This window comes from Protopterus annectens, chromosome 1.part2 (genome assembly GCF_019279795.1).
Source record: "Protopterus annectens isolate FY-2018-M chromosome 1.part2, PAN1.0, whole genome shotgun sequence".
NCBI classification, from domain to species: Eukaryota; Metazoa; Chordata; order Ceratodontiformes; family Protopteridae; genus Protopterus; species Protopterus annectens.
This window is the reverse complement of record NC_056727.1, coordinates 961681681-961702323: the sequence shown is the minus strand read 5'-3', so window position 1 is coordinate 961702323 and position 20643 is coordinate 961681681. Positions and strand designations below refer to the sequence as shown.

General features: G+C 41.8%; 2 protein-coding genes across 2 annotated transcripts in view; one reads left to right on the top strand and one right to left on the bottom strand.

The window, feature by feature from the left end:
* The window catches only part of LOC122792425 (protein disulfide-isomerase A6-like), a 907246-nt gene that overhangs the window by 367679 nt on the left and 518924 nt on the right, over window positions 1–20643 (top strand). Inside the window, exon 8 of the mRNA XM_044060214.1 lies at window positions 12271–12408. Within this exon, the coding sequence (XP_043916149.1) occupies window positions 12271–12408 (138 nt within the window). The remainder of the gene's footprint in view (window positions 1–12270; window positions 12409–20643) is intronic.
* Window positions 1772–2702, bottom strand: LOC122792193 (SOSS complex subunit B2-like). The gene has a single exon (XM_044059919.1). The coding sequence runs from the start codon at window positions 2679–2681 to the stop codon at window positions 2022–2024; it is 660 nt and encodes a 219-aa protein (XP_043915854.1). The 5' UTR covers window positions 2682–2702; the 3' UTR covers window positions 1772–2021.

Here is a 20643-nt window from a genome sequence, read left to right as displayed (position 1 = left end):
CTTCCAAAATTGCTATTTTGCGGAGAGATTATTAAGGGGAGAGCAACATTTTGAGCCAAAATTGGGGACAGTTGTGAGGTTTGGATATTCCTAATTCTATAAAGCGATTTGCACATACCTCTCAACCTCTTAATGCAGGAAATCTGGAGAAGGCCAAATATATTGGGGGAACATACAAAGTACAAAAAATTGACCTTGTATAAACTTGACAGTTGCTAGAATATCAGGTCTTGCTTTAGCATGCATTTTTCTGAAGACTATGACGTCTGAAACTTAACGTCGGTCATTATTTAGTGACTTCATTCCTAAATGATTTGCCAGAAAAGGTTTTATTTTGCATTTTACAGCACGAACACCAATAAATATCTGCTAAACAAAGCAATGCAGTCTCACAATGAAACTAGACTTAGCATTAAAACTTCTCTGCCCTTGAAACTCATTCATTGAAACGGCATTGAAACCCACATTCAAAGAAAATACATTTTGCCAGTGGCAGATAAAGATTAACTTTGGGCTGTTTTCAAATCGTAGGCCCCTTGCACATGAAACATACACGTGCTCTTTGATACACCTTCCATCATAAAAGTCTACTCAAACTTCTACAGTCCACCAGTATCAGTAAATATGCACAATCTCTGAACTAGTAAAAGCCATCTACATAATTCCACATTAGAGAAATCTGTAACTAATGAAGAGGCTGCTGCTAACAACTTTATATTTCATGGTTTCATCTACAAATAATGTGCCTGTTGCCCTTTAGGAATAAATTGCCTATGTTGCATTAAAAACAATGATACACTAGTAATATTGCAATAGGGAATGGATGGTAAACTGATAACAGGTTCATAGTTACTACTAGATACCTTTGCCAAAACAGACTACAGCATCCACCCCCCTTTACAACACAGTACAGTTTCAGTAATGCATCTACCTACTGTGGGAGAAGAACCTACAGCCTTCTGCATCAAAAGCAAGTACACTACCTGTTGTGCTATTAACAGTATAATCCAATTTTGCATCAGCAGCACTAAACTTAAGTTCCCCTGCAGCTCTCAGCTCCTTGTAAAATGTTGACACTCAGAAATCTGGAAAAAGTCAACATTTATTGAGGGGGGGACAAAAGCCCAAAAAACAGGGACACATTTTAAACATTGCTTGTATAATTTTGAAAAGTTGCTAGAATAAAACGCTGTGTTTATCACCATGCATGTCTTGAACCTAGAACCATATACACCATAGTCAGTGCAACATACCACAATGCTAAATCAGCAGTTTGAAAAATAGGAAGACAAACTTAATGGCCATCATTTAGATAGCTCTCAACCTCATAGCACAAAAAACCTGGACAAACAAAGCCAATAATGAGGGAATACAAATTCAGTTCTCACTTCACACATTAGCACAAAAAACCTGGACAAACATCAAAAACAATAATGCGAGAAATACAATTTCAGTTCTCACCATAGCTCACAACCATTAGAAAAGCAAATCTGAACAAAGTTCAGAAATGGTGGTGGTTAGGGACTTTAGGCTGTTCTTACCCTGAAGCAAAGGTACAGGATTTGAGCCTGAACACTTATAGCCAGCAGGTGTAGTATGTGGGGGCATACACACACACAAAGAAGTTCATAGGTTCATAGATTAGATTAGTACTAAGCTAACTGCCCTTGTGAGCCATTTTAAGCTTAGTCAATTATCCCTTGTGAGACTCAAACCCTGCACCTTGTGTTTATAAGGCAAACACCTTAACCATTAGGCCCCCTCCCAACCCTTTTTTTTAGTTTCCTTTTTTCTTTATTATCTCTGATCAACCGCTTAACTGGACTCCTGCAGTAGCAACTCTGCTACGAGAAAACTGAGCTGTCAAATGAAAGAACTTAACAAATGCAATTGCAACCACCCAGCTGCAAGAAAATACCCACATAAAAATGCTTTCAGTCAACTTTCAGTCTGTTATAAATTAAAAGTGCAATTATATTCAAGTAGGCTTGTAGTTTCATAAAGGTGGTCAAGGGTGAAGGTCATCTTCTGGATACTCGTCGTGGATCCCTGCCATTGTTAATTGTTGCCACAGACTGCTGTGAGGGGTTTGTAACATTTGGCCCTGGTTTAACACGATTTAGTGGACCACGGCCATTTACTCTTGTAAGATCAGAGTAAGAGTTCTCTTGTTGGGAATGATTGTTAGGAGGTCCATTATTTCCAGTGTTCTGTGTACCATTTCCATTACCAGTCTGAGGAACTGTACCTGCTGGAGGAGAGTTGCTTCTCTGTTCACCCTGTGGAACTTTGTTTTGCTGGACACACTGGTTGATCAACTCGGGGCTGGGTTCACTAAAGTTTGGCACTTCAGAAAATACCATACAGAACTCCCCAATTTTCTGAAGATCACCTCCCCTTCCTGTATAAAGTGTTAAGCAGCCTTTCCACATAGAAACATACCCCTTTGTCAAACGGATGATGTCCCCTGGCTGTATTAAACTTCCCATTTCGTCCCAAACCGAGATCGTGATACTGCCGGTCTTGTCTGCCACTTTGCACGCTCTCACTTCATGTCCATCTTTTGTTTTAGTAACACGACCAATTTCCAGAATAAAGACGACATTTAAATTTTTCAGTCCAGGCTTAATGTCTTTAACACAGACACATGAATCGTTCGCACCGTTCATCTCGAGGTACATAAGTTAGAAAAACAGGACAAACAAAAAAAGCATCTCATTTAGCGACACTACTTTTAGTCAAAGCGAACACTAAACAATTCCTGCACAGCCTAACAGTCTGGTTTATGAGCTTATGGATTCCCTTCCTAAAATTCGACTGCGAAGATTATGGTTCTCTACTACACAAGACTTTCCTGTCACTAACGAACAAGGAAGTTTGTATTTGACTTCATACAGTAGTCAATGTTTTCACATGTTCTACCAAATATGGTGTATTAACTTTTGCGAAGCAATTAAGGGGGTTAAATCCCTTGGTATAGCTATTCGTAAAGCGCAACCTCTGCCTGCCTTTTTCTAATTGGCGTTCTTTCGCCGAACCACCAGGTGACTACCAAACATTCATGTTAGGATTGCGTTTACTACGGCTTTTTACAGCCAAAACTCTAACATACGATCACTTAAATGGCACAATGAATTGGTCTCTGTAGGGTGCTTTTTGTTTAGCTCAAAAATACCAACACCAAACTGCTACACATTATAGGATGCAATCATAACGCCTTGAATATGATATTCACAGGGAGTGCAATTGAATATTACAGACTGCAGCTGTAATAGCTCTATCTGTAAAGGATGATCAAGACCATCGATAAGGGTCACTGGAGTGGTCTAAATCATAGCAGATGGTCTAAATCATAGCTATGAAGTGTAAACAATTTTGTTTGCTATATATACACACATACACACACACGCACACACCTTCCATTTGTGAACTTGCCTTCCGATAATCCACACACACCTTCCATTTGTGAACTTGCTTTCCGAATTCCGATAATCCATTTGCGAATGTTGCTTGCCTTCCAATTCCAAACTACACCAACTCAGTGATTGTTTCCCGCTCGCAGCCAGCCGGACATGATGTGAGCTCACTTCCGACTGGCTGGTATGCTCCTTAAAGGAGCCAACACCCATTAAAATATGTACATTTTTTTTTTCAAAAAGCTACCCCCTTTTAAAAAAAGTTGTACTGAAATCAGTACAGTGCGTATGCCTCCCGACATCCCTGCGTAGAAGCACCACCTTTGTGGAGTGGGACCACAGTTGCCGTACGCCACTCTTTGGGTACGTATCCTGTGGTTAGGCTAAGATTAAACAGCAGCCTTATGTGTGGGTTTAGTTCCTCACTGAGTTCGTGTAGCACACAGCCGGGGACACCATCCAGTCTCATTGATGCTGTGTTTTTAGCTTTAGAGAGAGCAGCTCTCACCTGGGCATTTGAGATGATTGGGAGGCTACACTCTGCTGGGATAGATATTTCTCCTTTTGGGGGGGGGAGGGAAGGGAGAAATTTTCACTGAACCTGTCTGCCAGTATGTTTGCAATGTCTGTGGGTTCAGTGATTTTTGTATCATTTTGGACTAATTCTGAGCATATCTGGGAGTTTCCACCCAGATTTCTAACATAGCTAAAGAAGGCCTTATGATTGTCTTTTGAGTCCTTGGTGATTTTTCTCTCAAAGTTGGCCTTGGATGATTTTATGAGTGATCGTAGTTTTTTACTAGTATTGATCAGAGATGTCTTCCCTTTTAGGGATTTTGCTCTATCTTGTAGTAGCTTTCTCCTCTTGTTGTAAAGTTTATTTATGGCTGGGGTCCACCAGATCAGGCGCTTGTCTTTGGTGGAAAGGGTCTTGATTTTATTTGTGATTGCTTGATCCATGCAATCCTGGAGGTGCTCGTAGAAAGCATTTGTAAGGGATTCAGCAGCGTGGGTTGTGGTTTCCAATGGCTCAGGGGCCTTGAAGGATACCACACCAGTCTTAAGAAGTGTGAAGTTGGCTTTTGAGAAGTTCTTCACTGTGTTTTTTTTTTGTTGGGGGTGGGGGCGGGATGTGGATCTCCAGTGAGATTAGTTTATGGTCTGATCTCACCAATGAGGGATATACTTCCGATGTGGAGCATTTTGTCCCCATGTTTGTGATGATCAGGTCTAGTATATTTTCACCTCTTGTGGGAATGGTGACAAGTTGTGCCATAGCCTTTGAGTTTATGAACTCCAGGAACCTTTGGGCTAGGGTATTGGGGCTTGAGTAATGTTCCCAGTCTATGTTTGGGTAGTTGAAGTCACCCAATATGATGGTGTTTGGAGAGACATTTATACTCTCCAGTGTCTTCAGGAAGGCTGTGTGGGGTTCCTGAGTTTGAGAGGGTGGCCTGTAACATGCTACAAACTGTAGAGCAGTTTTGCCTATGGTTAATTGCACCTGAATGGTCTCTGATGCTTCGTGAGTTGCCACCAGTCTGGAGGTGTGGGTATCCTTGATGAATATGGATACACCCCCTCCTTTTGTGGTACGATCTGGGTTTTGGGGCCGGAACGCATGATATGAGGTAAAACCTGATAGTGCCGGGGTGCTCTCAGGAGCCTTGAACCAGGTTTCAGTCACAGCACAGACATCGATGTTCTCCATACTGAGGAGGGCTTCAAGGGCGTGCATCTTGAGATTTAGACTTCTGGCATTGAGCAGCATTACCCTTAGTTTTTTCCATTATTGTTTTCTAGGGCGGTGGGTTTAGAATTTGAGCCTTGTCTAAAAAGGCACTATGGGGTGGCAAGAGCCTTTGCCAATATCCGAAACCCAGGGTGACAGGTGCAAGCCATCCCTTGCGAAGCAGCGTGGCTTGTCAAGCATGTCATTCCAGGCAGACAGACATTGGATCCCCTTAGAATGACACCAGAAATTAAGCCAATTATTAAAACTGATCATTTTGTCTCTGTATTGTGGCATCATTCTTGGTGAAGGTAGGATACTGCTCAGGGTCAGGGTCATACCAGCCTGGGCTACATAATCTGAGAGCTCCTTTATGTCTCTTTCCATGTAGTCCAGGAGTGCGTCTCAGGTCATTCACACCGGCATGGACAATGACTGAGTCATACTTGTACTTGCTGTGGAGTGACCAGAGTGCTTGTGTTATGTGGTGGATTCTAGCCCGACAGGCAGCTTACTGTGACCCTCTCCTTGTTCAGTCTGGTGAGTGGGACGTCAGTGTGTCTGACTATGGAGTCACCTATGACAAGTGTGTCTGGCATTGTGTTTGGCCTTAAGGGCTGTGACTGATTTGCACACTGACTTTGTGATCTATGTGTTGCTTGTGTTATGTCATGAGGTGGCAGTTGTTTGGGTGTCTGCTTTGGAGGCCTCTGCTGTTTTAGTAGATTTTTGATCAGTGCCTCCGAGTATGTCTTTGTGTGTTTATGTGTTTGATTTGTAGTTGTGATAGTTCTATGTGAGACTGGGTTTATGGTGTGTGTGGTTACCTTCTCCTCCTGTCTGGATTTGCCAGTCCTGAGTTGAGAGAGCTCAGCCTCCAGTTTGGCTATATAGTTGCATCTCTCGCATGTATTTGTGTTTTGTGGGAGGAGGAGAGGGTTGTCTGTGTACATGAGGCAATTGTAACATTGCCTCAATATTCAGATTCACCAGCTGAGCAGGAGAGGACACTAGCAACTGACCCTTTGACATGCTAGAAGAAATGAAAAAGTTTGCTGTGTAACTGAGTCAGAAAGGACCTATAGGGAAGTGGGTACTCAAGGAGGTTTTAAGCTAGTGAAGTACTTTGTATAATATAGAAGTGCTTTACCTGACTAAAAATGCTTTAGGAACAAGTGCTGAGCTTTACAGATAGAGTTAGACTGTTTAGATTACAAGTACAGCAGTTCTAAGGGAAAAATGAAGAGCAGACTTTACGAGCCAGAAATAGTTTAACCTTGTTTAACTTGGGCTGCCGATGGTGCTCTAGTGGCAACTCTGCGCTAAATGCAGAAAAGGCAATAAGTCAGTAGTACAGGCTAGCACACTTTAGTGGGCAGCCAAACAATTAAATTAAACAGCAAACAAACACTTTTCGACTTGAATTAGACTAATTTCGACCAAAATGTACTTTTAAGTGCAGATAATAAAAAATGCTGTAAATAACTATGAAAACAGTTAAAGCTTGCTCTAGGTAAGCAGTAGAAGGTAAATTAATTATAAAAACAGCAGGACACTTAATCAGGAAAGCAGTTGCTTTTTTTCAGTTCTCTGTAGCCAGGAAGACTCAACAGGACCACGTGGAGCTGTGTCTGAGCAATATGGCTTCAAAAAAATGCCAGAGGCAGATTTTAACCAGGGAACTTCAAAAGGGCTAGAAATGGTCCAAAATGACCAATTACTACAGCTTCTTGTGCTGAGGTCACTTCCCTCAAGGACAGGTAGGCTATTCAAGGCTCCCCACTCCCACTGGTGAGCTAAGAAACTTCCTTCTATCCAAGTAAGGCAATGGACAACACAGGAACTGCAACACAGCCCAGGATACAGCAAGGCCTGTAAACTGGTCTAACTAGTTTAGGAGAGGCAGGAAAACAAGGAATATTATTTTGTTTTTAAATAAAAACACACAGAAATGCAGAAAAGGCAATAAGTCAGTAGTACAGGCTAGCACACTTTAGTGGGCAGCCAAACAATTAAATTAAACAGCAAACAAACACTTTTCGACTTGAATTAGACTAATTTCGACTAAAATGTACTTTTAAGTGCAGATAATAAAAAATGCAGTAAATAACTATGAAAACAGTTAAAGCTTGCTCTAGGTAAGCAGTAGAAGGTAAAACAAATATAAAAAACAGCAGGATACTTAATCAGGAAAGCAGTCGCTTTTTTTCAGTTCTCTGTAGCCAGGAAGACTCAACAGGACCACGTGGAGCTGTTTGTGCCTTTTTGCTGATTCTTCAACTAAGAGATTGCTATATGTTATTTTTTTTTTGTCATGCTCTAATGAGGACTGCATAACAAAGTAACTATAACTGCCAGGTGGGACTTGTTTGTCCATGAGACTAATGTATCTTCTGGTTGTTCACTTAGTTTACCATCTGGCTTTGCAGGTCTATAGTTCATTTGTGTGAAATAAAATGGAGTACCTGTGGCTAATGTTTGTGAGTCAATGTTAAAATTACATAATTCCTAACTGTCCTTGACTTTATAGAACACCACTGATTTTGCACATATGTTGGGCTCCTTCTGATAACACGTGTGGCTTTTTGAAAATCATTGCGGATTGTAGTCACTATTAATGAGTTTTTTGTTTATCCCCTCTCTGCAGAAGACCATCATCTACAACCACTTCCCATTTTTGTTCACTAGGTTTTCTAGGCCCTCCTTAGCCTTCAGCAGCCTGAACTTGTCCCACTTTTAGGGCCGTTGAGGAGATCAGGGATGTTGGTGCAGCATTATACTGTTGCCAGAAAGTCTGCCCCAACCCTCTCCCACCCTGCTGGAGCCTTTTGAGCTGCATAATTTCTGTCAAAATGAGTTGTCTGCATGTTTCCTAGCATGTGCAACTTCCAAACCAAGTGGTATGCTTGCAATGCAGAGCTCACAAACATCTTAATGCTATTGCTGCCTAGGCAGCCTCCCACCCCCAGGATGGGTGAACCAGCATTAGACACTGACTTCATCCTACCCCAATCCAGTCCCTCCAGCATCCATGCCACTAGGTGAACACAAGTCATCTGTGGAACAGTAAGGGCTTTCCCCCTGTGCCATGGAGATGAATAATAATGACAGAAATTAGTTTCAGACTTCATAGCCTTCAGAAAATGAATGTTAATGAAAAAAGTATTTTAGCAACTTTCTAAACATACAAGAAAAATCTGCTAATTCTGGACTTTTGTCCCTTATGTTTTGGCTTTGTCCTTTGCATCTTGTACTGAGGTTGAGAGATATATTTTCATCACAACTAGATTAGGTATACATAACAAAGTGGCAATAACTGCTGGGTGTGGGTAAGACCGTCTCTGTGAATAAAAGTAACTTACTCTCTTGTTTGCTCAGTTTAAACATTCTGCCTTTGAAAGACTAGAGTGCAAATCAGTGCATTTGTGTGAAATAAGTTTTAATACCTGGATTAGCATGTGACTGTGTGGCACAAACCTGAAATACATTATTTTGTCCATAATTGTTTATTTATTTTTTACTAGAATCAGACATCTGAGGTGTAACTGTCAAACATTGGGTACTGGATACTGTGACTTTCTGTGGATAAGAATGGCTGGCTTCAGCTGTCATAGTCAAATTAAGCAGTCATTAGTCATGTTTTGCATTTGTATAAAGCAAGTTGGAATACTTTTGCTGTGGCCATAGTTCATCACAGACATTTGAGGCGTACACAATCAACTGGGTGTAATTAACGGGTACAGTAATTGGTAAAATATAATAACAGCTGCCAAAATGACCTTAAATCTGGAAAGTGAATCCAAAAGAAAACAAGTACTTATGGATAGTCCACAAAAAAAAAAATCTGTGTGGGGTCCTATGATTTGAAAACAGTCTAGGACCCAAGGTGCATTTAATCTGCCACTATAAAAAAGAGAAACACATCTGGATAGGATGCCAGTCTGCCACAGTATACAGAAGGATATATTTGCACTCACATATGGCATACATGCCTGGGGGTAAGTGGAGAGTTACCCATTTATCTGTTTACATGTATTTGGGATCTGGGAAGAAACAAGATAACCCAGCAAAATCCCATACATTTACAGGAAAGAAATGCATAGGCAGCTTCCCTAGTGCTTATACAGAGACACAGACTCACACACATTTTATATATGTATGCATGTATCTATCCGTCTATCAATCAATCTATCTATCTATCTATGTATCTATCTATCTCTAATCCCAGACTTCACTGCCTTATTGTCAAATACATTTGAATACAGCAGTAAGTATAACCCTTATAACTGTTGCTGAAATGGAGACTGCATGTATCATGAAATGGTATCAATACTAGGTTATTTAACAAGAGAAGAGGAGCAGAACATTAAGAATGAAAGACATCTGTTTATGCTAGAGCAGATCTACATATCAAAATGGGTTGAGAGCAGCAGACTGTATGTCAGGAACAGAAAGACTTGAGTATCACAGGGACTAATCTCCTTTTTGGAGGCAGTGGTGGTGGAGAGGAAAGGTAGATATCTGAATTCTCTCCAGTAGAGCTAGATGAATAGTAGGTTTGCAAAGTCTAAAAAGTAAAGGAGCTCCAGCAGACATTTAGTGACATATGTGAAAGCTTGTAAAAGCCATGTTGATATCACTACATAATTAGGCCCAGAAGACATATTACTGCTACACTGCTTTTCAGAATGATAGTCACATAATCTACCTCGATAACCACCATCAGTGATGGATGTAAACATTTTCGCAGGAAAGAAAGGGAACTAAGCAACAAATCAGAAAATATTGCCTTTGTAAGAAATCCTCACAACATTTTTTCTGTACCTATGGTGGTTGGCTGCCATTTTAAAATGCAATTTTCTTGTTTAGTTATATTTTTTTAAGGTGCAGGAGTGGATTTTGTTGATCTATAAGCTTTAGCATAACATACATTAGGTGTAAGAAACTCAAATGACTGTGAGTGGTGTAGGAGGTCTAGAACACTCAGATGAGGGCCACATTGTCCAAAACAAATAGGTTGTTCATATAGCTAGGAATGTACTGTGATAGCTTCCCTCATCTATAGACGTGCTGGTTGTTCAAGGCCTGCATGTAGTGTGAGGGCCATAAGTTTGAGATTCCTGCCATACATTAGTAATGGCTGAAGTACAGTTTACATAAATTGGCAGTTTTTCAGGTGCTACAAGTGAATGAAACCTTAGTGCCTTAAATATTCTGTTCTCAAAACACAGTTGTACCTGACAAATTGCACTTAAATTATGAGAAGGTATGTTCTGATGCTATTTATTATAAACATTGTGGTACAAGTGTTTTTTTATATACCTATACTCCAATCCTGCACACTCTATAGTGAAAACATAATGACCCCAGTGATACAATACTCACATTTCTACAATGATATTTGGGGGTTGGTCCTCTCCTTCTTCAAGCACAACCTGTTGCAGTTCTCCAGGTTCCAACAGGTTGCTGTCTGTGGAAATGGGGGATGACACCCCTAAGAAAGATAATCTGTCTGTTGTTTTTAATACCTATCTCACACTTACTAGCCAGTAGTCACAAGGGTGGATTTCAGTAGCTGGATAACCAGAATCACCTGTAGATATCCTGATCTGCACTAGTGGATTGGCACAAGGGTACAGTTCACAAGCTGGATAACCAGAATCATTGGTAGATATCTTGCTCTGAAGCAATGGACTGGCTGTTCTGTGGTTATTTTTTCCTGAGTTCAACAAAATCTGCTTCATGGAAAGTATTTTTGTTTAGAAAGTACCATTATACAATGACCCCCCATTAATATTCAAAAACTTGCACGCTGATTGGTCAGCGTGCACATTGTAAATCAGAGTTATAGTAATGGAAAAAGGTCCGGTTGCCTGGACTTTTTCCATTACTATAACTCTTTTTTTACAGCAACGAAGAACTCAAGATCTCCGTTGCTTTTTACAAACTGTCTCACTATGTTAAACTCATTTAACATAGCGAGACAGCTTTAAAAAAAGCAACGGAGATTCTCCGTTGCTTTTTTTTAAAGCTGTCTCGCTATGTTAAATGAGTTTAACATAACGAGACAGTTTGTAAAAAACAACGGAGATCTTGCATTCTCCGTTGCTTTTTTCAAAACTGTCTTGCTATGTTAAATCAGTTTAACATAGCGAGACAGCTTTAAAAAAAAGCAACAGAAATTATCCGTTGCTTTTTTTAAAGCTGTCTTGCTATGTTAAACCCATTTAACATAGCAAAACAATTTGTAAAAAGCAACGGAGAATTTGCTTTCTCCACTGCTTTTGCCCACAGCTCTCATGTACTGCGTAGACATACGCATGCGCAGTACATCAGAACTGCCACAGAATACCAGACAGCTGCGGAAGGGCAGCAAGGAGGCATTATACAATGCCATTATTTAAGAAAAGTAATTATTTTTTTTCTTAAATAATGTCATTGTATAATAGCAATAACCCACACTTGGGTGTGGGTAATGCTGGATTTACCCACGGTTGGCTTTGTTTGGCCACTCGGGCTTCGCCCTTGTGACCAAACCACACCAACCGTGGGTAAATCCAGCATTACTCACACCCAGGCGTGGGTTATTGCTATATTAAAATATAACTGGGTCGAAGGTCAGGAAGTCAGAAAAGGATATAGAGCAAGCTTCCTGGTTCTTTTGTAGTTCAGTCATGCTTCATTATGATGAGAATCCGCAAATCCTTAGTTTTCAATGCAAACACATTTACAAAAGTGTTTTTTAATCTCAGATCAATATCTACAACTGCATAGACTGTTATAAGTAATTAAAACATATTTCTGAGAGCTCTGAGAACTGGTTAGATGTGCAAGTAAAATGCAAACACCACCCTTTTAAAAATGTGGTGTTTATATTTGTAAAGGCCTAGTAACATTAAAGGAAAAAAAAACATAAGCTGTGCATCTGCAGTGGTAACAAAGACGCAGTTTACAAAAAAAATGCCAGTGAGTCTGCTACGTGAACATTTTATCATTTATTGTTGCGATAATGTCCTTGGCAGTCCATGGATATCAGAATCTACAAATTAAACACTGCAGTATTCTGTTTACATCATAACGCAAAGCAATGTTTTCTTCATTTGTTTTATATGTGTTTTGCAGATTCAAGGTTTCCCAGTCATTAAGACATTCTTGAAGGAAACACCTGTTGAGTTTAAGGGAAAAAAGACCAAATCTGAACTACTTACTCATGCTGTGGAGCTGATGGAAGAGAGTGAACGTCCAGCACCAGTTCTAGAGGTATAAGGATTCTACACAAATAACTTTTACTGGCTTGTACCGCACTGGCAGATTCATATGTATTATCACTTTCACAAGATCACATACTACTGTACCATTAGCATTCTCTGTCAGAAGATTTGTAGCTCTTGGAATATCACTGCATGTCTTCAGTCTACTCCCACATTAACCATTAATTAATAGGAAGAGGGGCACACTTGCTAAAATCCATGAGTAATTACTATAAAAATCACTGAAACTTTGTAAAATAAAACCGGACAAATGCTGTCATCCAAAATACATTTAGACTTCATCAGATAAAAGAATTAAGTTATATGATCACCTTTATACAATGCAGTTGTCAAGTGAACATTTAATCTAGAATGGACCCAAAAACTTTAAAGCTGTAATAGCTGGTATAATCCATCTTGTGGCAGCAAACTAAAAATAAACAACGTGTCTTATGAACAATTAAACACACCTAAAATATGCTTAACTAACTATCAATCTTTAAATCTCATGCATATGCCTACTATTTAGTTATAAGGCCAGTGAATGTCCAATACGCAGTGTCACTGAACTGTAAACACACCTTTTACAATCCAGAACTGGACATGGTATTTTCAAATAAAAAACGTGTTAATTTACTTTGAATAAGCTTTCATTCTAAGAATGCTATTAATAGAGATAATGTCATTCAAGCCTGGGGGCGAGGTAGCATCTAGGAAGATCTGCCACCACAGTTCTCACTGTTCCAATAATACGGACCATGGACCACCCCTTGGACTACCTTCCACCTTTTCTATGATTGCAAACTGAAATTTATGTTCATTATTGTTTTTGGTATGCTTATACAGGGTGTTAGTGGACTTCTGCCTCCCGATGTCATACATATGTTCATAAATGTGCTGTCTCAGTTTTCTCCCTGTGTTCCCGATATAAAAGGCAGGACAGCAAGAATACAGAACAACATAAAAAACACCTGTGGTTTGACAATTGAACTGACCTGGTATTTTTATACATTTATTACTGGCTTGGATCTAATCGGCACAGTAAATATAAAGGCATTATGAACAAAAGCCGCATTTTGACATTTTTCCGGTTTTAATAACCCAGGTATTTGAAATGTGATCAAATATGCTTTTCATAGGTTAATAGGTGTGTACTAGGCTAATGGCCCTGAAGCCTTTACAAGCCTAGCCCATAGGATTACCCTGGCATAGTGCCATCCAACCTTAGTTCTCAGTGCCTCTGTAGAGTAGAGCCACTGGAGTGATCCCCAGGGTGAATTTTCTATTTCCCATCCACTCATCACGATTTTTCTTGAAGAGAGCCATTGAGGAGCTCTGTTTATCATGTATGGGAAGTCTATTCCATAGCATAGGCATTCTCTGGGTTATGAACCTGTCCCTCCAGCACGTTCTGTTGATTGTGGTAATGAGGTTGAGGTCTCTGGAGCATGTGGTCTGGAGGGACTGGGATTTCTTTAGATGTAGCATATCTAACAGAGCTGGGTCAAACATGGCTTTGTAAGTCAAGCAGAGATCACCTCTAAGTAGGTGATATGAGACAGAGAATAGTTGGAGTTTTTTGAGTTTGCCCATATAGGACAAGTGTTTAAGGCCTAGGATCCTCTTTGTGAGGTACTTTTGTGGCCTCTCCAGTTGTTGCAAGTGTCTAGTGAGGAGGGGTTGGGAGGGTGGCCTAATGGTTAAGGTGTTTGCCTTACAAACACAAGGTACAAGGTTTGAATCTCACAGGGAATAACTAGCTAGGCTTAAAATGGCTCACAAGGGCAGTTAGCCTAGTAATAACCTATGAACCTACATGCCAAATGGAGCATTGTACTCAATGACTGGCCTAATGAGGGAAGAGTAGAGGGAGACAATGACCTCTTTCTTCCTGGATGCAAAACGCTTAGTAATGAGATGTGCCACATCGAAGGATTTTCTGACTACAGTGGCAATGTGGCGGTCAAAAGAGAGGTTGCTGTCAACCTGTATTCCCAGATCTCTTATAACGCCTTCTGTGTTCAGTGGACTACCATCGATGTGGTAATTCATGGGGACTAGGTTTTTCCCAAAGGGAATGACGACACATGTTTTGGCATTGAGCTTAAGGCCATGGTTCTGACACCAGTCGTTGGTCTCAGTGAGGCCTTTCTGTAGGATGTCAACATCACTTGGGGAGTTAATAATGGCTCCCAGCTTGCAATCATCTGCAAATTTTGTCAGCCAGAGTCCCTTCATGTTGGCCTGGACCTCTGAGAAGTAGATACCAAACAGGAGAGGACCCAGGACTGATCCCTGTGGGACTCCACTCGTGATGGGTCGGCAGTCTGACTTGGAGTCAGCTACTTTCACACTGTGGGTTCTATCTGTGAGCCAGTTTGCAACCCACCTAGTGATGTAGGGGTTGATGCCTAGCTTAGTGAATTTTTCTATGATTCCTGAGAGGGGAATGGTGGCAAAGGCCTTGGCCAGATCAAGGTAGGCTGTATGAACCACCTTGCCTTCATCCACATCTCTGGTGACTGACTCAAAGAAGTCAACCAGGTTGAGCAGGCATGATCTACCCTTCACAAAACCAAACTGTGTGGGATCCAGAGTTTGGAGATTCCCAAAATCCTTGTTTATTAGGTCTATGATGATGCATTCCATAGCTTTGCATATCAGATTTGTCAAGCTAATGGGGCAATAGTTCCCAGGGTCTGTAGTCGCTCCTCCTTTGTAAAGAGGGATGACTATAGCAGTGCGCCATTCGGTAGGGACAAAGCCTGAGGTGAGGCTGTGATTTATCAGGGCACACAGGTAAGATGTCAGTTCACTCTGTAGTTCATGTAGAACACAGCCAGGGATATTGTCAGGTCCATAGAAGCTGTATTCTTGGCCTTGGACAGTGCTGTTTTAACCTGTGCGGCAGTAATACTGGGTGCCTGGCAATCTACTGGTATTGTAATTGGTCCTCTGTGGGGGGGGGGTAAAGTTGGCACAGAATCTGTCGGCCAGTTTACTGGCAATATCTATTGGCTTGGTATAGGAGGTACCATTGTGCAGTAGCTCAGAGCAAATCTGGGTATTGCCGTGGAGATTCTTTACATAATTATAGAAGGCCTTGTGGTTGTCTTTACTATCTGCTGCAATTCTGTTTTCATAGCTAGCTTTAGAGGATTTGATGAGGGATCGCAACTTTTTGTTGTGGCTGATAAGGGAGATTTTCCAGTCTTGGGAGTTCACCTTATTCCACATCAGTTTCCTCCTTTTGTTGTAGAGTTTGTTTATGGCAGTGGACCACCAGATTGGCTTCCTTTTTTTGGAGGACAGCATCTTGGTTCTATTGAGTATGGTGAGATCCATGCATTTGTGTATGTGTTTGTACACTGCATTGGTGTATGATTTGGCGGTCTTGCAACTATTCTCCATTTGCATGGGTGCCGTGACACCTCTGTTTTTAGCAGCCCAAAGTTAGCTGTGGAGAAATTTTTCATGGTGGTTACCTTTGCGGGGGTGGGTGGGGTGGGAGGGGTCTGGATTTCCAAGATAATTAGTTTGTGGTCAGATCTAACCAGGGAGGAGTTGACTATTGGTGTAGAGCAACGGTCACCATGTTAGTAATGACCAGGTCAAGGATGTTGCTACCTCTAGTGGGGGTAAGAACAAGCTGATCCAGGGCATTGGAATTAATGAATTCCAGGAAACGTTGGGCAAGTGTATTGGTACATAGGTTCATAGGTAGGTACTAGGCTATCTGCCCGAGGGCATTTATAAGGCTAACCAGAGTGTGTCGACTTTCGCCACCCCATTGATTAATTAACTGATCCTCTGTCAAGCAGAGCCAATGAAGTGATCCCAGGGGTGTATTTTCTGTTACCCATCCACTCGTCAAGGTTTCTCTTGAAGAGTGTTAGTGAAGGGCTCTGCCTAATGTAGTTTGGAATTTTGTTCCAAAGCATGGGGAGTCTCTGTGACAGGAATATATCCCTCCAGCATATTCTATTTATTGTTGTGGTGAGGTTTAGCTCACTAGAACACGTGGCTCGCAATGACTTGGATTTCTTTAGGTGGAGCATGTCCATCAATTCTGAGTTGGACATGGCTTTGTAAGTCAGGCAGAGATCACCTCTGAGTAAGCGATATGTCACTGAGTACAACTGGAGTTCTTTCAGTCGGGCTGCATAGGACATATGTTTGAGGCCAGTAATCCTCTTGGTGAGGTACTTTTGTGGTATTTCCAGCTGTTGGAAGTGTCTTGTGAGGTACATCCCAAATGGGGCATTGTAATCTATGATGGGTCTGATGAGTGATGAGTAGGGGGGCACTGAACAATACAGTTATGACTACTGAATCCTACACAATTGCACTTTATAAGCACTTACACAAGTGCATGGACCGTGCTATCCCAAACAGAACCAAGACGCTATCCTTCAAAACAAGGAAGCCAATCTGGTGGTCCCCTGCCATAAACAAACTGTACAACAGAAGGAAGAAACTGTTGCAAAAAAGAGTAAAATCCCATGAGTGGAGGAGCTCCCTGGTCAGCCTCCGTAAGAAGCTGTGATCCCTCATAAAATCCTCCAAAGCTAGTTATGAAAACAAAATCACCACTGATTCTAAAGACAACCACAAAGCATTCTATAGCTATGTCAAGAATCTCAATGGCAACACTCAGATCTGCTCTGAGTTACAGCACAATGGCACTAAATATACAGACCCAACTGATATTGTCAGCATCCTGGCAAATAGATTCAGTGCTAACTTTACCCCCCTCTCACCCCCTAATAGGCCCATCTCTATACCAGAAGAATGCAAAGTTCCTGTAATCACGGCTGCACAGGTAAAAACCATACTCTCCAAAGCCAAGAACATGGCATGCATGGGACCAGACAACATCCCAGGCTGAATTCTACATGAACTACAGAATGAACTGGCACCCCACCTAAGTACCGTGTTCAATCATAGCCTCACCTCAGGCTTTGTGCCCACTGAATGGCGCACAGCGACGGTTATCCAACTCCACAAAGGGGGAGCCACCATGGACCCCAGGAACTACCGCTCCATTAGCCTGATGAGCCTGGTCTGCAAGGCCATGGGACATATCATCATGGAACTTATAAACAAAGATATTGGTAATCTCCAAACTCTGGACCCCACCCAGTTTGGGTTTGCAAAAGGCAGATCATGTCTCCTAAACCTGAAAGACTTCTTTGAAGCAGTCACCAAAGCCGTAAATGAGGGTAAGGTGGTTCACACAGCCTATCTAGATCTTGCCAAGGCTTTCAATACCATCCCCCACTCTGGAATTATTGATAAACTCACTAAACTAGGTATAAATCCCTATGTCACAAGATGGGTTGCCAACTGGCTCACTGACAGAACCAACACTGTGAAAGTCGCAGACTCCAAATCCAACTTCAGACCAGTGGCAAGTGGAGTACCACAGGGTTCAGTCCTGGGTCCTCTCCTGTTTGGTATCTACTTCTCTGAAGTACAGGCTAACACAGAAGGTCTTTGGCTAATGAAGTTCGCAGATGACTGCAAACTAGGAGTCATAACTGAAACTCCTAACGATGTGGACATCCTACAAAAGGGCCTCACTGAGACAGATGCCTGGTGTCAAAGCCATGGCCTCAAGCTCAATGCCAAAAAGTGCATTGTCATCCCCTTTGGTAAAAACTCTGTACTTATGAACTACAACATAGGCGGTAGTATACTTAACACCGAAAGTGTGATAAGAGACCTTGGGACACAGGTGGACAGTAGTCTCTCCTCTGATAATCACATCGCCACAGTAGTCAGGAAATCCTTCTACGTGGCAAACCTCATCACAAAAGGTTTCTCATCCAGAAAAAAAAGAGGTCATTGTTCCCCTCTACTCATCACTCATTAGACCCATTATAGAGTACAACGCCCCTTTTGGTATGTACCTCACAAGACATCTACAACAACTGGAAAGGCCGCAGAAATACCTCGCTAAGAGGATTACCAGCCTCAAACAGATGCCCTAGACAGACTGTCTCAAAAAACTCCAGCTTTACTCCATCACATATCGCCTACTCAGAGGTGATCTCTGCCTAACATACAAAGCTATGTCACACCCAGAGCTGTTGGACATGCTCCATTTAAAGAAATCCAAATCCCTTTGAGCTACATGCTCTAGGGACCTAAACCTTGTCATCACAATAAACAGAACATGCCGAAGGGATAGATTCCTGTCCCAGAGATTTCCCATACTCTGGAATAAATTACCTATCTATATCAAACAAAGCTCCTCATTAGCACTCTTCAAGAAAAATCTTGATGATTGGATAGGAAATAGGAAATTCACCCCAGGGATCACTTCTGTGGCACTGCTCAACAGTGGCACAGGAAAATAATTTTCTTGGGTGGCGAAAGCCAGGGTACATTTTTGGCTGGGCTTGTATAGGCCCTAGGGCTGATAGCCTAGTACCTACCTATGAACCTATAACCTCTTTATTTCTAGATGTGAACCCTTTAGTAATTAGAAGGGCCACATAGAAGGATTTCCTAACTACTTTGGCAATATGATTGCAAAGAAGAGATTACTATCTACCTGGTCCCCAGATCTCTTATTACCTCTTCTGTATTAAGGGGGCTGCCACCTATGTGGTAATTCGTGGATATTTTGTTTTTCACAAACAGGATGACTATGCATTTTTGGCATTTAGCTTGAGGCCATGACTTTGACACCAGGTGTCCATCTCAGTAAGGCCCTTTTGGAGGATGTCCATGTCAGCCGGAGAGTCAATTATGGCTCCCAGTTTGCAGTCATCGGCGAACTTGGTTAGCCATAGTCCTACTGTGTTTTCCTGTACTTCTGAGAAGTATATGCTGAACAGTAGGGGTCCCAGGACTGAGCCTTGTGGGACACCACTTGTGACTGGTTTAAAGTCGGACCTGGAGCCCGCTATTCTTGCCGTGTGAGTTCTGTCTGTAAGCCAGTTGGCAACCCATTTCATGATGTAGGGGGTTTTGTTCAGGCTGGTGATTTTTTCAGTAATACCTGAGTGGGGAATGGTGTCAAAAGCTTTGGCGAGGTCAAGGTAGGCTGTGTGAACCACCTTTACCTCATCTATGACCTTGGTGACTGTCTCAAAGAAGTCAACCAGGTTTAGTAGGCATGATCTGCCCTTAACAAATCCGAACTGGGTCAGGTCAAGGAGGTTCCCAATGTCTTTGTTAATGAGTTCCATGATGATGCGCTCCATAGCCTTTGCAGACCAGGCTAGTCAGGCTTATGGAGTGATAGTTACCAGGGTCAGTTGTGGCCCTTCCTTTGTGGAGTGGAATAACCATTGCTGTGTGCCATTCTGTGGGCATGTAGCCTGTGGAGATGCTGAGGCTGAACAGCGTGTTTAGGTGGGGGGTTAATTCATTCTGTAGTTCATGCAAGACACAGACTGGGACACCATCTGGTCCCATTGACACTGTGTTTTTGGCTTTTGAAAGGGCTGTTTCCACCTGTGCGTCTGTGATTTCTGGCACACTACACTTTTCTGGTATTGTTGTGGGCTCTTTTGGGGGTGAGAGGGGGGTGAAGTTTGCACTGAATCTATCCGCCAGGATGTTGACAATATCAGTAGGTTCTGTATATTTTGTGCTATTTTGCACTAATTCAGTGCATACCTGCGAGTTGCCACTTAGATTCTTAACATAGCTAAAGAAGGCTTTGTGGTTATCTTTTGAATCCTTGGGTATTTTTCTTTCGAAGTTAGCCTTGGATGATTTTATGAGGGACCTTAGTTTCTTACTGATACTGATCAGGGATGTCTTTTCTTCTTGGGATTTGCTTTTTTTAGTTTCCTCCTTCTATTGTATAGCCTGTTTATGGCAGGGGTCCACCAGACTGGTTTCCGTCTCTTAGAGGAGTGAGTCTTGGTTTTGCTAGGGATGGCACGATGCATGCATCTTTGTAGGTGCTCAAAGAGTGCATTTGTAAAGGTTTCTGCATCTTGGGCAGTATTATCCTTTAGCGTGGGGGCTGTGAAACTTCCTGCCTCTGTCTTAAGTAAGGTGAAGTTTGCTTTAGAAAAGTTTTTTACTGTGGTTTCCTTAGTTGGGGGTGGTGGTGGGGTGTTGACATCCAGAGTAATTAGTTTATGGTCTGATCTAACCAGTGACGGGTTGACCTCCGGTGTGGAACACCTGTCATCCAAGTTGGTGATGACCAGGTCCAGTATGTTTTCACCTCTGGTAGGGGAGTTTACCAGCTGATCCAGGGCATTTGAGTTGATGAATT